This window comes from Aedes albopictus, chromosome 2, assembly GCF_035046485.1.
Source record: "Aedes albopictus strain Foshan chromosome 2, AalbF5, whole genome shotgun sequence".
NCBI lineage: Eukaryota > Metazoa > Arthropoda > Insecta > Diptera > Culicidae > Aedes > Aedes albopictus.
Window position 1 is genome coordinate 89157210 of NC_085137.1, and position 20123 is coordinate 89177332.

Below are 20123 nucleotides of genomic sequence, written 5' to 3' on the forward strand. Positions count from 1 at the left end.
CTTCAGGGATTCCTCCAGGAATCTCTTCAGGGATTCCTCCAGGAATCTCTTCAGGGATTCCTCCAGGAATCTCTTCAGGGATTCCTCCAGGAATCTCTTCAGGGATTCCTCCAGGAATCTCTTCAGGGATTCCTCCAGGAATCTCTTCAGGCATTCCTCCAGGAATCTCTTCAGGCATTCCTCCAGGAATCTCTTCAGGGATTCATCCAGGAGTCTCTCCAGGGATGCTGAGATCCGAGAACTAAACGCATCTCACATGCTCAGGGTTTCCTTGCACCAATAAGTGACTTGCAACATTATCTCAATACTCTATTGTTGCATGATTCATTGTTATTCTGCCACCAAGAACAAAACATAATAACCACACAGTCAATCTGATGACTAATCTTTATTTTTGCTAAAACACTCCCCCGACGACTCTTTCTCTCACTCTCGTTCAATTCAATGAATAGGCCCAAGCTCGAACCTCATTCAGTGTTTTTCTCTGAATCATCATTGCTCGTCTAAACTCTCCCGCTCTCAACTGCGGAACAATTTCCCTCGCTCACTTAGCAGCAGTTTTGTTTTGACACAGTTTTCCTCGTACGACGCTTCTCCATTCACAGCCCAAGCGTGGAAATCCAGAGTCCGTCTCCACGGCATTGCATTGGAGTGTAGAACGTTGCTTATGATCAGCTAAGTAGGGTCTCTGGTGGTCTCTGCGTCGAGGAAAGAGAGCGAGAGAAACCTCGCTCCATTCATAGGTACCTACTTGTGCGGTGTGGGTTGTTTGGGTCCGATGGAATTGCATGGGACTAGCACTAGATGCGGGAGAGAGCAAACGGCTTGAATCGTGGAGCGTTCGATCGAGCACTCTCGTCAGTTCAGAATCAGACGGCTTCCAGTGCTGAAGTGTTTCGTTGAAGAGGAGGAATTCTCGCGCGCTGGTTTGCGGTACGTTTTTTTGTGAGGTTCTGGTGAAGTTCTGAAGCCCGCTAAATCCCACGGAGGGTTTCGTAGTTCGCGCATTGAAGTTTTTCGTTTCGTTTCTTGGAGGAAACCGGAGGAGATTGATGTATGTGTACGACTTTAGGGGGTGTGCAGCGTGGAGGAGCAGCAGTGTGTTGCGCACTGTGGAGAAGTGAGTGCAAAGAAGAAATAGAAAGATCGTACCTACCTGTTCTTTCCCATTGACCGTGTGCACTGTCAAGACCTGCCGCAGCGGCCTGCGGGTTTCAACCTTTCCAAGGTGTGTGTGAGGGGTGGCTTGCCGTATGCTAAGGCATTTTCTGCTGCTTCTGCTTTTTATTGTTCGGATTGTTCGATTTCCGTCGACAGTACACATGTAATTATTTATCTTCCCGAATGGTGGATCGCTTATATGGTAGATTCTCTAAGTGAATGGAAAACGAAGTGTTTTAGAGAAGAGCTTTTATTGATTGAGTACGCTATTTGGATTTGTTATTCGCGGGGGCCAAGAGGGTCATCGAATGACATCATGTCCAACGGGATGGCCTGTGGAGGCCGCGAAGGATCGGCGAGATTAAAGTGCGATCGATTAATCAAACTCTGAACGAGAACAAGTGCGAGAAGATTGTGTATCAAAACGCAGAGAATCAACAAGTGACCCCCCTGTGGAGATACAAATGCCCCGTGCGCAACGAAGAGTCCGGCGAAGAGTGGTTAAACACATTAAACGTGAAAACAGAGATCTCGAGCGCTCTGCAGACCCAAAGCAGCACTGATTTGAATGGAGTGTGAAGCGAAAACCTGATTTTCATTCATAAACCGAGAAGAATTGCGAGATAGCCCCTGCAACATCCACTCGATACAACCAACAACTGTGGGACCTCTCTAGTGGACGGCAAACCAAACAAACCGCCCAATCCATTGAAGACCTGTGGCAACGGTCGAGCACATTTCTATTATACAATGTATTTAGAGCTGACGACTAATTAGTAATTCAATTGTGGAATTGTTGTTTTTTTTTCGCTACGACTACGAATAATTCAACCTAAAACCGGTGTTGAACCCCGTTTGTACAAACGAAACAAAAATGTGAAGATTCGCATGAAAAAACGTAATGTCTTGTCGCATCAAACATCGGATTAATTAATTCGAAGACTAACACCCTTCAGGAAATTTTTTAGAAGAACCCCAAACCGAAAGGACCGGATCCCCGGTGCGTGGAACCGTAAAATGGAAAACGATACGATAGCAACGGTGTGTTCGTGTTCTTGAAATTTTTTGATTGTTTTTAATTGTATCCCATTAGAGGCGGGAAGAAAACCCGAAAGAGCCAGCCCAAAAAGCGAAGAATAAGCGACAACCGAAGGTGCCGTGGAAAAAAAAAAGGTAGTGTAGTGTGACGAAGAAGACGTGGTGGAGACGCGACGGAAGTCGAGAATAATAATTTAATCGAGAGAATTGCGCAAAGGCGCTTCAACAACTGGTTACATCCGACAGTTCAGGGTGGCGACGATTTTCTCGGGCGAAGAAAAAGCGATTTTATTACACACTACAGTGACCCAAGAGGCGACCCAAAAAAAGAGGCGAGAGTTTTTTTTTTGTTCGGTGCGGTAGAGTTCAGTGTTGGTGAATAATCTGGGTTGTTTGATTTGTGTGTGCCGCAAGGGTTGAGACAACATGGGAGACACGATGATGGAACAGTGGAAGTGGAAACTGTTTCTGCTACTGCTGGTGCAGCAGATTGGATTCGGGAGCTGCTATCTGAAGGATTACATCCACAAACAGGAGGATAACGAAATGAGAGGTAGGTTGATAAGCTTGAATTTAAGGCGTGATAATAAATTTGGTAAACAAAACTAGTTTGAATAGAACAATTTACTATTGTTCCTTTAACATAATGTAGAAAAGATCCATCCCGGCACTAAGTTCTAACGGATAAGAGAAGTTTCGATTGAAGCAGCTGACCAACACCAAAATTAAACATCAACAATATTTGAGCACTCGACTGTGAAGAAGTCTGTAAGTCGCAGACTAAATAGGCCTATCTGACTAAAGATTAGCGCAGTAGTCGGATTGAAAGAAAACTGCTCGTCCTTTCTAGTTTTTCTTCAAATTTTTTTTCATTTTAAATTTTAATTTTCCAAAAGATAAGTAACAGTCATTTTTTTTTAAATTTTAACTAGTGTTTTGAATACACCCTTATTTCCATGAATATAAACATGGGAAGTTTGCCAATTGACAAAGCGCTTGAATTAAAAGAAAATAGCGGAGCGGATCTGGTGTGATGGTTAAAACACGTGACTATCACGCCGAGGACCTGGGATCGAATCCCACTCTCGACAAACTCACAAAATGTGAGTTCTTCCTTCGGAAGGGAAGTAAAGCGTGGGTCCCGAGATGAACTAGCCTAGGGCTAAACATCTTGTTAATACGGATAAAAAAATATTAGAAATTATAGACATGAGCAGAGAACCCAAGGAAAAGAACAGTTGAACATTGTCTACGAAGTAAATGCTTCTCGACAGATGAAAATTCAACTTTTTCGTTCAGAAACTGGCATTGAGCCATGTTAATATTGGCGATGTAACGCCACGTTTGTTGCTTTTATTATTGCGGCATTGCCGATTTTTTCCAGTGATCTCTTGGTGGTTAATGACAATCCTCTCTTTTATCACTCGCGATTGTGTTGAGTAGATGCACCCAGTGGCCTTTAAATGAAGAATCTCTCAAGAACGAAGAGAAGTATCTATTTGGAAACTTCTCGAAGCAATTTTGAGGAAATTCAAGGGAGACTACTGGCAGCATTTGCATTGAGATTCCACGAATTGTCGGGGCCCGTGGCGCAGTGGTCCACACGTTCGCTTCATAAGCGGATGGTCATGGGTTCGAACCCAGCCCCGGCACTTGCAATTTTTCGTCAGTTGCTCTTCCCCCCGAGAGCAGCTGGCACCTGACCCTCTTCGGAGCATATAGCTCTAACGGACCCGGAATTTGGATATCGGCGAACCACAACTCATAATGGTGGACCCCCAATCGGATTGGAAAAGGATCAGCAGCCACACATCAGCATCATCGTGCTCATCATTCTACCATGGACAGGGTAGAAGAGTGAAAGAAGCACAAAGGCACACCAGTTCAATAAAGTAGAATAGAATAGAATACATTTAGGCGCTGCACAAAGTGCAGCGTCCAATTGGAATCGCTCACGTAGTACCCTAGTGGACATAAGAGCTGTAAATTAGGTTAACTGATTAAGAATAAAAAAAACCAGAATTAATCCACCTATGGTGAAGAACCCTTCTTACACTTATCAAAATTCTTATTGTATTATTCGTATGTATGATTGTGATTTTTGGTCATTCAATAAAATATTGTAGATTTGGCATCAAGTTGATTGCTTTCCATAATAGAATCATCGACCATGGGCTTAACTACCAGAAATGCCAAACAGAATTTCCTAGAATCCTGTACGGAATGTTTAAACAATAGCTTACATATTCTGGAATATTGTATCTCTTGTTAACTGCCAATCGATTAATACATGGATAAGAAAATCATTGAGATACACTTTGTCTAATATTCTTTATCAGTTGAATAAATTAGATCCAAAGTACTTGGGACCCATGGTTATGGGTGGTTATGGATCGAAACCAAGCGTCATTTATACAATTCTTATGGTATAAAAAGGATAAAAATAGCCGGGGCCCGTGGCGTAGTGGTCACACGTTCACTTCATAAGTGGATGATCATGTCAAGCAAAGACTGTGGTATTTATATATTGTTCAATTGGACCTGGAGCCATTTGCATCATCGTTTGTAGCTCATGTAAGATATATATAAAAATGAATTTCTGTTAGTCTGTCTGTCTGTCTGACCCTTATGAATTAGAAAACTACTGAACCGATCAGCGTGAAACTTTGTTTGTAGGTATTCTTGGGACCGGGGAAGGTTCTTAGCATAGTGTGAGACTCCTCCGATCTCTGGAAAGGGAGGTTCCCACATAGATGAAGTTGCTGGGGACTTTTTTAGGGCGCTGTATGTCAAAAAACACCGTAGGCAGGCAGTACGGCGTTTGCCGGGACAGCTAGTATAATAATAATAAAAGGAATTTATTGAGATTACTCCCAAATACTCTTCAAAAGAAATCTCGGTAACTACATTTCTAATCAAAATAAAATTCAATGCAATTGGACGAGGATGTTGTAGCTTTCATTTGATGCTAAGAGAAACCAAATCGTTTGACAGACGGCTGAGAAATTTATTATGAAGCATTTTATCAAAAATCTCTCAAAAGCGTAAATTTTATTACTCCTCGAAAGATATCTCGTTTACAAAATGTCCAATCGGAATGAAATTCAAAATCGTTCTTCTGGGATGCAGTAGCTTTCGTTTGGGGCCTTATAAACCCAAATTGGTTGATAGACGGCCGAGAAATTTATGATGATGCATTTTATCAAAAAACTCTAAAAAGCGTAAATTTTATTAAACCTAAGTACTCCTCGAAAAATATCTCGGAAACAAAATGTTCAAACGAAATGAAATTCAATAGCATACTACAAGGATGCTGCACCTTTCATTTGCTGATGAGAGAACTCAAATCGATTGACACACGGCTGGTCAATTTATTATGAAGCATTTTTCAAAGACCTCTTAAAAAGTTAAGTTGTACTACTCCCTACCACTCTTCGAAAGATATCTCGGTAACCTAACGTCCAATCAAAATAAAATTCTAAAGCGTTCTACTAGGATGTAGTAGTTTTCGTTTGGGGCCTTAAAAACCCAAATCGGTTGATAGACGGCTGAGAAATTTATGGTGATACACTTTGTTAAAAATATCTAAAATAATTAAGTAGTACTACCATAGACCAGGGAATGAAATTATCAGCAAATTGAGACGAAAATGGGCCTTTTCCGAACAACCAAACAGTTCAACGATTCTTTTTCTAGCGAGAAATGTTTATCGGTCGCTGCCATTGTCCACGACCGAAGATAGCCGAAAACTGAAAATCGCTCTTGTCATTTTCGCTATCCAACTTTATCGCCTTGCCGGTTATCGCGATAATTATCAGGAGGCAAATAACAAAAATTGTGCCGCCAACGGGATTCGAACCAAGACCCTCCACAAAAATGTTTCTTAGCGCGCACCATAACCACGCGGCCACACAAGCTGCTCGAGAGGTGGAAGAAATTTGATGCATAAAAGCTACCTTTGGTTGCGACGGCGAAACGGAAAGGCGAACAAAGAGCAGAGAGTAAACAAGTCGGCTTTTCATTGCTGACGATAATCCATTTTCGGCGCTGCGGGACGAGCGAGAACACGTTCTCGTGAGAAATCCGGGCCTGAATTTATCGCACGTCTTTTTTCGCCGATAATGCGTGTGAACGAGTTTTCTATGATCGCGATCGTGATCGATAATTTCATTCCCTGCCATAGACTAATTTCAAGACCTCGATGTTGCAAAGAAAACCATTAAATTTTCGGTGTCCAGCCCGGTACCCAACAAATATTCATTACCGTGTATTTTTTCCGTGTAAATTGCCTTTTGTGTAAATTATATTCAGCGTGTTACACCGATCTGACAGCTCTGACAGCAAGGGACTAAACATAAATTACGTAAAGTGAGTACCGAGGATTGTTCACAATCTGCGAACTTGACTGCGGAAAAAATCGCGACTATGACGCCGCTGGTACTACTCCCTAGCACTCTTTGAAAGATATCTCGGTAACCGAACGTCCAATCAAAATAAAATTCAATAGCGTTCTACTAGGATGCAGTAGCTTTCATTTGCTTCCAAGAGAACTCAAATCGGTCAACAGACGGCTGGGAACCGTGAGTGACATTTTTTTGTAACATACATACACACACACATACACACACACGCACATACAGACATTTGCTCAATTCGTCGAGCTGAGTTGATTGGTATATGTGACTCGGCCCTGCGGGCCTCGGATCGAAAGTCGGTTTTCCAAGCGTCTTATGGGTGTAAGAAGGGTAAAAAGGCTTTTCCTACATACATTCCATGATATTTTTGCTACTGTTTATTAAGCTCAAATATTACAAAGAGATATTAGCTTTTATGTATTTGTAGCAATTGCATTTTCATGTAGAGCTAACTTGAGAAACCAAATTTGATCATAAAGAAGGCTTTTCTTACATACATTCCATGATATTTTTGCTACTGTTTATTAAGCTCAAATATTATAAAGAGATAGTAGTTTTTATGTATTTGTAGCAATTGCATTTTCATGTATAACTAACTTGTGAAACCAAATATGATCATAAAAAATCTGTTGACAGACGGCTGAGAAATTTATTATGATACATTTTGTCAAAAATCTCTCAAAAGCGTAAATTTCATTACTCCTTAGTACTCGTGGAAAGATCTCTCGGAAACAAAATATCCAATCGGCATGAAATTTAATAGCATACTACTAGGATGCTGTAGCTTTCATTTGATGCTGAGAGAACAAATCGATTGACACACGGCTGATTCATTTATTATGAAGCATTTTGTCAAAGACCTCTTAAAAAGTTAAGTTGTATTACTCCAAAGTACTCCTCGAAAGATATCACGGTTACAAAATGTCCAATCGGAATGAAATTCAAAAGCGTTCTTCTAGGATGCAATAGCTTTCGTTTCGGGCCTTAAGAACCCGAATCGGTTGATAGACGGCTGAGAAATTTATGGTGATACACTTTGTCAAAAATATCTAAAATAATTAAGTTGTACTACTCGTAGCACTCTTTGAAAGATATCTCGGTAACCGAACGTCCAATCAAAATAAAATTCAATAGCGTTCTACTAGGATGTAGTAGCTTTCATTTGCTTCCAAGAGAACTCAAATCGGTCAACAGACGGCTGAGAACCGTGAGTGACATTTTTTTGTAACATCCATACACACACACACACACACACACACACACACACACACACACATACACACACACACGCACATACAGACATTTGCTCAATTCGTCGAGCTGAGTTGATTGGTATATGTGACTCGGCCCTGCGGGCCTCGGACCGAAAGTCGGTTTTCCAAGCGGTATTTATCCCCTTCATATGGGTGTAAGAAGGGTAAAAAAATTCATTTTGAAAATTAGTTGGCGGGGGTTGGGTACGTGAAGGTGAATTCTGTAGAATCAATCCAAGGGAATTTCTGCCAGAGTTTGCTGCATACTTCGGGAAACTTCTTGGAATACGTGGTATGGACAAAAGTCTACGAGGGGTAGGGGGGTCTGAGATGGCCAAAATTTGGTCTACCTGGTTTATGACCAGCTCCTAGAATGAAAAACCTTCTGAAACCCTCTAAAAATTCCCAGCGTCACCCTGATATCCTCTGAAATGCACCTACAACGCTCCTGAAAACCCCTTAGGCCCCCTAAAACGCCCTTAAAAGCCCCTAAACCCCCTGAACCCCCTGAGACCTTCTATGACGCTCCTAAAACCCACTGGAATGTTCCTAAGAAATCTCCTGAAACCCCTGCAGAGACGCCACTGGTATTCCTGAAACACTTCTGAGAGCCACTTAATTCCCCTTTAATCGTCTAAGAACTACAATATCTCTGAAGATGTTTTGAAAAACTCTGAGATCTCCAGGAACGCACCTGGAAACACTGAATATGCCGCATTATAACACACTTTACAGGGAATTTTGAACGGATAACCTTCTGACGACTGCTTTAGGTTATGCAATTACATATTGTTTTTAAGGGCAACATGTTCAATTGTTAGAAATTAATGTTACGAAAACAAACTAGTGCGGGAAATCGAAATATTTTCGTCAAATGACGACAATTCAAGACAATATTAGCTATGTATCTGATAATTTTAAAGATTTTTCAACGTATATTTTAACTACTAATTGCTAATAGTACATTTATATTTTGAAGGAGCTTTTAAGAATCTTCTAGAAAGTTTTAGTAATATTTGAACTAATTTCTTATTTTTCATAGAAAAAATATTGAACTCATAGAGAAGTTTTCTTCAGATTTAGTATATATTGTGTGATACATGGTGTGATATGATGTAATATAACACTTTGCTGCATTTTAGGATCTACTTCAAAAAGGTAATAAAAACAGAAATATGGAATACAAGTTTGTTTTTTTAGGCCTACAGAAAATAACACCAGAACATTCCAAGAAAACTGGAGAAGTAGTACTCTGAAAAAGTATGATTAAATGACTAAACCATTATTCTACTTTTGTCTATCTTGTAGCGTCGAGGTGACTTCAAGTTACTCATTGAGTAACCAGCTCTTCAAAGCGGAAATTATACATTTTCAACCCATAGTAAAAGAATAGGCTTTTTTTCGTATCAACGAGATTTTTGGCCCTAGGCTAGTTCATCTCGGGACTCACGCTTTACTTCCCTTCCGAAGGAAGAACTTTTTGGTTCGATTTTGTTATCAGAAAAAAAAATACAATTGGGGATTTAGTAAACAGCGTAAACCACTAATATATCATTATCCTGATTTTACGTCGTGTTCGCTAAGGCAACCTTGGATTACTTCATGCACAATTTCATGAAGTATTTCAATAATAATGAGATAATCATGGCTAACGCAGTTAGTGAATCTCCTAAATGATATTTATTGCCCTTTACTGGCAATTACCAGATTTGCTGGTATGTCTAAAAACATATTTGAAAACAGTCGTTACCAGTGCACAGTGAATTATATGAAATTAAAAATCTAAAATAACAACACGAATACATGAAAAACAACTCAAAAGAGCATTCTGTATGCAAATACCCCAAAAACGATAGCCGATAGATACTACGACCCATGAAAAAGGCCAAATCCCCAGGCCAAAACGGTGGAAATGTAGATAGAAATCGTTCTTGATTCGAAACTGAGAAGGCCATCCCCCTTTCCATACTTGAAACGCTTGTGGTTGATTAAAAGGTACACAGTATTGCTAGTTGACAAATTGAGAGAAGAATTTGGGCATTTTTTTATCGTACAAATCGGGCCAAAGATCCTCAGATTTTCATGAAACTTTTTCCACAGGCAGGGCTCATGGATAAATGAACAAAAAAATTGAGGAAAATTCAGGGTCGCCTATTTTCCTGGAAAACTCAGGTGGATTTTTTTGGTTTCCCCTGATATTACTTATTTTGAAAAATCATAACTCAAGAACGAAGCATCGTATAAACAAAGTTTTTTTTAGAAAAAAAAAATTCTCAGACATTCAAAAAAATATGAACTGGAAAAGTTTCCCACAAAATTTTCCATAGTTGAGAAAATTCGTAAAGAAAAGCCGGAAAAATTATGCCCGACTCATGGAAAATTTTCGAGAGAATATTTTTGAGAAGGTTATTCCATAAGCTTTAATCGCTGAAATTTTTAGAATGCACTTTTTTTCGTTTTTGAGTTATGGCCAATTTTGTTGAAAAATGTCTAAATGTGCCATAAAAGCCTTTTCTTTGAAAAATCATAACTCAAGAACGAAGCATCGTAGAAACACAGTTTTTTAATGAAAATGAAAGCAAATTTTCTCAGGAATCCAAAAAAAAAATATGAGATGGAAAAAGTTTTCCACAAAATTCCAAAAATTTCAGCGATCAAAGCTTATGAAATTACCTTTTCAATTTTTTTTTTATTTTCCACGAGTTCGGACAAAGTTTTTTCGGCTTTTCTTTCTCAACGGTGAAAAATGTTGTGAAAAACTTTTTCCATTTCATATTTTTTTGGATTCCAGAGAAAATTTGCTTTCATTTTCATTAAAAAACTTTGTTTCTACGATGCTTCGTTCTTGAGTTATGATTTTTCAAAGAAAAGGATTTATGGCACATTTGGGCATTTTTCAACAAAATCGGCCATAACTCAAAAACGAAAGAAAAGTGCATTACAAAAATTTCAGCGATTAATACTTATGAAATAACCTTCTATTTTTTTTCGTAAATTTTCCACGAGTTCGGGCATAGTTTTTCCGGCTTTTTTTTACGAATTTTCTCAACTGTGGAAAATTTAGTGGGAAACTTTTTCCAGTTCATATTATTTTTGGATTTTTGAGAAAATTTTCTTTTATTTTCTAAAAAAAACTTTGTTTCTACGATGCTTCGTTCTTGAGTTATGATTTTTCAAAGTAAGTGGTGTCAGGGGAAAACAAAAAAATTCCACCTGAGTTTTCCGGGAAAATAGGCGACCCTGAATTTTCTTCAATTTTTTTTGTTCATATATCTATGAGCCCTGCCTGGGGAAAACGTTTCATGAAAATCTGAGACCCTTCGGCCCAAACCCGTACGGTAATAAACAAAATCCCCATTTGTGAAAAAAGATCGCGTTCTGGTGGTAAATGAACCCACGACTTCGTATTCGCTAGATCTGCGCTTTAACCAACTAAACCATAGAACATGTAAAAATTCTGCGGAGCCACACTGACTCCGATTTCACACCATTAATGCTTCTATTTCACAAATCTAGCTCTTTTTCGGATTAGATGCTCACGTTTGTGCCCACTAGTAATTGTGCCGAACTCGTGATGCATACTAAATTAGACATCAGCAAACTCGGCTTCATATAAACAATTCACTCTCTTTTGTAGATAGTGTTCACTGTAGATAGTGACATCTCACGGTTTTGATCCTTATTAAAAACATGGAAGAAAAAACTTCATTCCATTCGCCTGGATATAAAACAATTTCCAATAAAATGCAAACATTCCACGGTTTTATTTTCCAAAAGTTCTTCAAAAGCAGCGACTCAGATTTTTTTTGTGACGTTTCTTTAGAAATGTATCAAGGGGTTCCTTGAGATAAACCGTCAGAGATTTTTTCAAAAAAGTGTTGAAAAATGTATTCAAAAATTCTAGAAATTCCTTCAGATTTACCTCCACAGTATCAAAAACTTTTGCAAAAAATCCTTCAGCAATTCAAAAACCTAATCAGAAAAATCTTACAAAATTTCATTCGGAAATTTTCTCCAGGATACATTCAGAATTTCAACTGGTGATTCCTACAAAACTTCTCGAGGGTTTATTTTGGGAAATCTTTCGTAGATTGCTTCAGAAATTCCTACATGAACTTCTCCATGAGATCCTTCGGAGATTTCTTCAAAAATTCTTCTAGAGATTTCCCCGAAAATTTATCCATGGACTCCTCTAGAAAACTTTCCAGTACTTTCAGTTGTTCTTCCTAGGGTTTTATTTTACAATACTCCAGGGATTTCTTCAAGAATTTCTCCAAACCTTCTATTTTTTCAGAAATTCTACCACGGATTCCTTAAGCAACTCCTTTGGTGCTTTTTTTGCATCTTCGGACTTTGGCTTCCACAGTCTTTGGTTTGAGCGATGATAGTTTGTTTTTATCGGTCCTCAGACCTTCTTCAGGGTTTGGCAATTCCCTTAGAAATTCTTCCAGATATTTTTTTACATAATATGCCACAATTCTTTAAAAAATTGCATGAATGTTTTATTAAGATATTCGTTTAGAGATACAGCGAAACAAAAATTAACTCTTGGTCTCAATTTAATGTGTATCTGACAAATTGTTGGTCGCTAAATCTGAATCCAGGCTCAGATTTGCTCTGGCACGTTTGAGCCATACCTCAATTTATAGGGCACACCATATGATTTTGGTCTTTTTTTGGTTGCAAGCCATTAAGCAAAGACATTGTTCCAGTCAGGAAAATTTAATCCCTGGGGAATAGTGTATAATTGTGCTTGCCTCACAATACAGAAATTCATGGCAGGCAAAGAAAGCCCTTCAATTGATAACTGGAAGTGCTCAAAGTGCACTTAGTTGAAGCGAGGCAAGCAAAGTCCCAGTGGGAACGTCGATGCATTAGTAAGAAGAAGATTATTTTAAAGCCATTAAAGTGTAAATTGTCGATTAACACCGGATCTAATGATCCATGTCAAATATTTCGTTTTACCAAATCAAATTTCCGAATTCCGATTTTTTTTTCAGAGATTCATTACGACATTCTTCCTGAGACTCATTCACAAGTTCCTTCAGAAGCTGTTCCAGGGATTCCTTTATATAATCTTTCATAGATTCCATTAGACATAGATTCCATTAGACATAGATTCAAGATTCGAATGGAGGAGAACGTGCCTCTAGAGCCGACCTACTGATACCTGATAGATTCAAGATTACAGAGATTCCATGCATTTTTCTAGAGATTCACCCAGAAATTCATCCAAGTACTCTGTAGAACTATCTTCATTGGATGACTTGAAAAATTTATCCAGAGTTTCCTTTAAAAAATAGTCTAGAGCTATCTTTACAATTTCGTGTTGAGATTTTTCCAGAAATTTTTCCAAAGATTCTTGTAAAAGTTCCTCCAGGGATTCTTACGGAGATTCGTCCAATGACTTTATCAGAAAACTAGAAATTCAAAATTCATTCAGAAAGTTGTCCAAATATATCTTTTCAAAATCTTTAAATGATTTCTTTAGAAATTTGCTAAAAGATGCCATCAATAACGGGATTCACTGAGAAGGTACTCTAGAGATTCCTTTAGAAATTTCATGAAGAATTTCTGAAGATTCCTGAACTCCTGGAAGATTCTTGGATTCCTTCCAAACTGTCCTTGATTTCTTTAGAATTCCCTCTAGGGATTATTTTAGAAAATCTTCCAAGATTATGAATTCCAGAATTCCGAAGATGCCTTCAGAGATTCTCAAAATTATTATTTCAGAAATTCCTCCACAGATTCCTTCAGGAATTCTTACAAAAAAAATCTTCGAGCGAACGTCTTGAATCTTGTGTTTTTTTCCAGAAATTTCTACAGAAACAACTGCACAGAATCTTCCAGTGATTGCAGCAACGGTTTTCTCAAAGATTTGTGCAGTATTTCCTACTTCGATTTCTTAAGGATTTCTACCTAGAATGCCTCTCAGAATTTCTCGAAAATTCCTTCAATTAATTTTCTATGAGATTTCTCCATAAATTCCTTTCAAAACTTCATCACAACTTCAACTCGGATTTTACTACACATATCCAGAAATTTCGTTGAGAATCATTTCTAAAAATATTCACATGTAATCTTGCTGGGCACTTCACCAGATTCCTCTATAGAGACTTCTTCCGGCCATTTTGTCATTTGTTTTGGCTATTTGTTGGTGTCACGAACCTTTTCTTACGATCTTTGATGATGCAATTCGTCAGTTTTCGTCATTATTTCACCACACTTAAAAATTGGGAAAATGTTCAAAAAGCAACGGGGGAAAACGGGAGAATTTTATTTGCTGTTCTGAGTAACCACCCTGACTTTGCTGTCTTAGGAAAAACGAAATTCTCCTAAAACGTGCAGAATAAAGTTTTTTCGACAAATCAGTGCATGAAAGTCACTGACGGAGAACTTGTTTTAGATGCCATCCTGAAATTGTTTTTAATATTATTGTACATTTTGAACTACCTTTGACAGTTTTTCAAAGGTTTCCAGCGTCATATATCAGTGATGTAATTACACTGGAACCTCTTTTTATGCACATGGCTGGGACTGCATAAATTAAAAATGTGCATAAATTAAAAATGTGCATAAAAAGAGGGAAATTTATGCATAAATTAAGTTTGGGCTTCAATTAAAAAATCTAGTTTGCGAGAACAGATCTTGCTCCTGGGCAGATGAGGTGCGGCTAAGGGGGTTTTCAGAATGTTCCCAGAGAGCCCTAAAAGGGGGTTCCATGGGGCTTCAGGGGCGTTTTAAGGGGTTGTTTCGGGGGGTTTGAGGAGCCTTACAAGGGTGTTCTGTCAAGATTTTTTGGTGTTTTCATGGGATTACGGAGAATTCTGGGGTATTTCAATAGTATTAAGTGGGTTTCAGGGGCGTTCCAAGGGGCTTTAGGGACAATTCAAGGGATCTCAGGAGACTTTAAAGGGCGTTACATGGGGTTTGAGGGGCGATTTAAGGTATTTCGGAGTCTGTTCTAAAATTTCCTGAAATGCCTCAAAAATCCCCCTTGAATCCCCCGGCGACCCCATGTAACGCACCTGAGAGGCTTCGAAACCCCATAGAACTTCTCCGTAACGCTACCGTAACGCCTCTGAATCCCCCGAAAATGCTCTGAAACGTCTTGAAATGCCTCCAAAATCCCCCTTAAACCCCCTCGGACCCCATGTAACGCACCTGAGAGGCTCCGAACCCCACGAAAACTCTTCGTAACGCTTAAGTAACGCCTCTGCATCCCGCCGAAAATGCTCTGAAACGTCTTGAAATGCCTCCAAAACCCCCCTTAAACCCCCTCAGACCCCATGTAACGCACCTTAGAGGCTCTGAACCCTACGAAAACTCCTCGTAACGCTTAAGTAACGCCTCTGCATCCCACCGAAAATGCTCTGAAACGTCTTGAAATACCTCCGAAATCCCCCTAAAACCCCCTCGGACCCCATGTAACGCACCTGAGAGGCTCCGAGCCCCACGAAAATTCCTCGTAACGCTTAAGTAACGCCTCTGCATCCCGCCGAAAATGCTCTGAAACGTCTTGAAATGCCTCCGAAATCCCCCTTAAACCCCCTCGGACCCCATGTAACGCACCTGAGAGGCTCCGAACCCCACGAAAACTCTTCGTAACGCTTAAGTAACGCCTCTGCATCCCGCCGAAAATGCTCTGAAACGTCTTGAAATGCCTCCAAAACCCCCCTTAAACCCCCTCAGACCCCATGTAACGCACCTTAGAGGCTCTGAACCCTACGAAAACTCCTCGTAACGCTTAAGTAACGCCTCTGCATCCCACCGAAAATGCTCTGAAACGTCTTGAAATACCTCCGAAATCCCCCTAAAACCCCCTCGGACCCCATGTAACGCACCTGAGAGGCTCCGAGCCCCACGAAAATTCCTCGTAACGCTTAAGTAACGCCTCTGCATCCCGCCGAAAATGCTCTGAAACGTCTTGAAATGCCTCCGAAATCCCCCTTAAACCCCCTCGGACCCCATGTAACGCACCTGAGAGGCTCCGAACCCCACGAAAACTCCTCGTAACGCTTAAGTAACGCCTCTGCATCCCGCCGAAAATGCTCTGAAACGTCTTGAAATGCCACCAAAATCCCCCTTAAACCCCCCGGCGACCCCATGTAACGCACCTGAGAGGCTCCGAACACCCTGAAAACTCCTCTGTAACGCTTCCGTAACGCCTCTGAATCACGCCGAAAATGCTCTGAAACATTTTGAAATGCCTCCAAAATCCCCCTTAAACCTCCTCGGACCCCATGTAACGCACCTGAGAGGCTCCGAACACCCCGAAAACTCTTCCGTAACGCCTAAGTAACGCCTCTGCATCCCGCCGAAAATGCTCTGAAACGTCTTGAAATGCCTACAAAATCCCCCTTAAACCCCTTCGGACCCCATGTAACGCACCTGAGAGGCTCCGAACACCCCGAAAACTCCTCCGTAACGCTTCCGTAACGCCTCTGAATCACGCCGAAAATGCTCTGAAACATTTTGAAATGCCTCCGAAATCCCCCTTAAACTCCCTCGGACCCCATGTAACGCACCTGAGAGGCTCCGAACACCCTGAAAACTCCTCCGTAACGCTTCCGTAACGCTTCTGAATCACGCCGAAAATGCTCTTAAACATTTTGAAATGCCTCCGAAATCCCCCTCAAACCCCCTCGGACCCCATGTAACGCACCTTAGAGGCTCCAAACACCCTGAAAACTCCTCCGTAACGCTTCCGTAACGCCTCTGAATCACGCCGAAAATGCTCTGAAACATTTTGAAATGCCTCCAAAATCCCCCTTAAACCCTCTCGGACCCCATGTAACGCACCTGAGAGGCTCCGAACACCCCGAAAACTCTTCCGTAACGCCTAAGTAACGCCTCTGCATCCCGCCGAAAATGCTCTGAAACGTCTTGAAATGCCTCCAAAATCCCCCTTAAACCCCCTCGGACCCCATGTAACGCACCTGAGAGGCTCCGAACACCCCGAAAACTCCTCCGTAACGCTTCTGAATCACGCCGAAAATGCTCTTAAACATTTTGAAATGCCTCCGAAATCCCCCTTAAGCCCCCTCGGACCCCATGTAACGCACCTGAGAGGCTCCGAACCCCACGAAAACTCCTCGTAACGCTTAAGTAACGCCTCTGCATCCCGCCGAAAATGCTCTGAAACGTCTTGAAATGCCACCAAAATCCCCCTTAAACCCCCCGGCGACCCCATGTAACGCACCTGAGAGGCTCCGAACACCCTGAAAACTCCTCCGTAACGCTTCCGTAACGCCTCTGAATCACGCCGAAAATGCTCTGAAACATTTTGAAATGCCTCCAAAATCCCCCTTAAACCTCCTCGGACCCCATGTAACGCACCTGAGAGGCTCCGAACACCCCGAAAACTCTTCCGTAACGCCTAAGTAACGCCTCTGCATCCCGCCGAAAATGCTCTGAAACGTCTTGAAATGCCTACAAAATCCCCCTTAAACCCCTTGACCAATCCAAATTCCTATGTGGTAGTGGTTTGTGTTCAGATTTCCCGTGTTAATCTATCTGTAAGAACTTTGTAAACATCTTTTGTTCTCACGTATATGGATAGGCTTGCATTAGGTTTCGTGAGACAATTTTTGGACAACTCACTTCGGACCCCATGTAACGCACCTGAGAGGCTCCGAACACCCCGAAAACTCCTCCGTAACGCTTCCGTAACGCCTCTGAATCACGCCGAAAATGCTCTGAAACATTTTGAAATGCCTCCGAAATCCCCCTTAAACTCCCTCGGACCCCATGTAACGCACCTGAGAGGCTCCGAACACCCTGAAAACTCCTCCGTAACGCTTCCGTAACGCTTCTGAATCACGCCGAAAATGCTCTTAAACATTTTGAAATGCCTCCGAAATCCCCCTCAAACCCCCTCGGACCCCATGTAACGCACCTTAGAGGCTCCAAACACCCCGAAAACTCCTCCGTAACGCTTAAGTAACGCCTCTGAATCACGCCGAAAATGATCTGAAACATTATGAAATGCCTCCGAAATCCCCCTTAAACCCCCTCGGACCCCATGTAACGCACCTGAGAAGCTCCGAACACCCTGAAAACTCCTCCGTAACGCTTCCGTAACGCCTCTGAATCACGCCGAAAATGCTCTGAAACATTTTGAAATGCCTCCAAAATCCCCCTTAAACCCCCTCGGACCCCATGTAACGCACCTGAGAGGCTCCGAACACCCCGAAAACTCTTCCGTAACGCCTAAGTAACGCCTCTGCATCCCGCCGAAAATGCTCTGAAACGTCTTGAAATGCCTCCAAAATCCCCCTTAAACCCTCTCGGACCCCATGTAACGCACCTGAGAGGCTCCGAACACCCCGAAAACTCCTCCGTAACGCTTCTGAATCACGCCGAAAATGCTCTTAAACATTTTGAAATGCCTCCGAAATCCCCCTTAAGCCCCCTCGGACCCCATGTAACGCACCTGAGAGGCTCCGAACCCCACGAAAACTCCTCGTAACGCTTAAGTAACGCCTCTGCATCCCGCCGAAAATGCTCTGAAACGTCTTGAAATGCCACCAAAATCCCCCTTAAACCCCCCGGCGACCCCATGTAACGCACCTGAGAGGCTCCGAACACCCTGAAAACTCCTCCGTAACGCTTCCGTAACGCCTCTGAATCACGCCGAAAATGCTCTGAAACATTTTGAAATGCCTCCAAAATCCCCCTTAAACCTCCTCGGACCCCATGTAACGCACCTGAGAGGCTCCGAACACCCCGAAAACTCTTCCGTAACGCCTAAGTAACGCCTCTGCATCCCGCCGAAAATGCTCTGAAACGTCTTGAAATGCCTACAAAATCCCCCTTAAACCCCTTCGGACCCCATGTAACGCACCTGAGAGGCTCCGAACACCCCGAAAACTCCTCCGTAACGCTTCCGTAACGCCTCTGAATCACGCCGAAAATGCTCTGAAACATTTTGAAATGCCTCCGAAATCCCCCTTAAACTCCCTCGGACCCCATGTAACGCACCTGAGAGGTTCCGAACACCCTGAAAACTCCTCCGTAACGCTTCCGTAACGCTTCTGAATCACGCCGAAAATGCTCTTAAACATTTTGAAATGCCTCCGAAATCCCCCTCAAACCCCCTCGGACCCCATGTAACGCACCTTAGAGGCTCCAAACACCCCGAAAACTCCTCCGTAACGCTTAAGTAACGCCTCTGAATCACGCCGAAAATGATCTGAAACATTATGAAATGCCTCCGAAATCCCCCTTAAACCCCCTCGGACCCCATGTAACGCACCTGAGAAGCTCCGAACACCCTGAAAACTCCTCCGTAACGCTTCCGTAACGCCTCTGAATCACGCCGAAAATGCTCTGAAACATTTTGAAATGCCTCCAAAATCCCCCTTAAACCCCCTCGGACCCCATGTAACGCACCTGAGAGGCTCCGAACACCCCGAAAACTCTTCCGTAACGCCTAAGTAACGCCTCTGCATCCCGCCGAAAATGCTCTGAAGCGTCTTGAAATGCCTCCAAAATCCCCCTTAAACCCTCTCGGACCCCATGTAACGCACCTGAGAAGCTCCGAACACCCCGAAAACTCCTCCGTAACGCTTCTGAATCACGCCGAAAATGCTCTTAAACATTTTGAAATGCCTCCGAAATCCCCCTTAAGCCCCCTCGGACCCCATGTAACGCACCTCAGAGGCTCCGAACACCCCGAAAACTCCTCCGTAACGCTTCCGTAACGCCTCTGAATCACGCCGAAAATGCTCTGAAACATTTTGAAATGCCTCCAAAATCCCCCTTAAACCCCCTCGGACCCCATGTAACGCACCTGAGAGGCTCCGAACACCCCGAAAACTCTTCCGTAACGCCTAAGTAACGCCTCTGCATCCCGCCGAAAATGCTCTGAAACGTCTTGAAATGCCTCCAAAATCCCCCTTAAACCCTCTCGGACCCCATGTAACGCACCTGAGAGGCTCCGAACACCCCGAAAACTCCTCCGTAACGCTTCTGAATCACGCCGAAAATGCTCTTAAACATTTTGAAATGCCTCCGAAATCCCCCTTAAGCCCCCTCGGACCCCATGTAACGCACCTCAGAGGCTCCGAACACCCCGAAAACTCCTCCGTAACGCTTCCGTAACGCCTCTGAATCACGCCGAAAATGATCTGGAACATCTTGAAATGTCCTCCTAAACCAAAACCCCTAAAAACGCCTCCATAACGGCTTTGAAACCAGCCTAAAATGCTCTGAGACTCCTGAAATGACTCCGAAATCCCCTTAAGACCCACTC

The 20123-nt window shown here is 42.1% G+C and overlaps 1 protein-coding gene across 1 annotated transcript in view; it reads left to right on the forward strand.

The window, feature by feature from the left end:
* The first annotated feature begins 848 nt into the window (after positions 1 to 848).
* LOC115266987 (epidermal growth factor receptor) overlaps positions 849 to 20123 on the forward strand; it is a 394905-nt gene continuing 375630 nt past the window's right edge. The window contains exon 1 of the mRNA XM_062850055.1: positions 849 to 2752. Within this exon, the coding sequence (XP_062706039.1) occupies positions 2626 to 2752 (127 nt within the window). The 5' untranslated portion in view covers positions 849 to 2625. The remainder of the gene's footprint in view (positions 2753 to 20123) is intronic.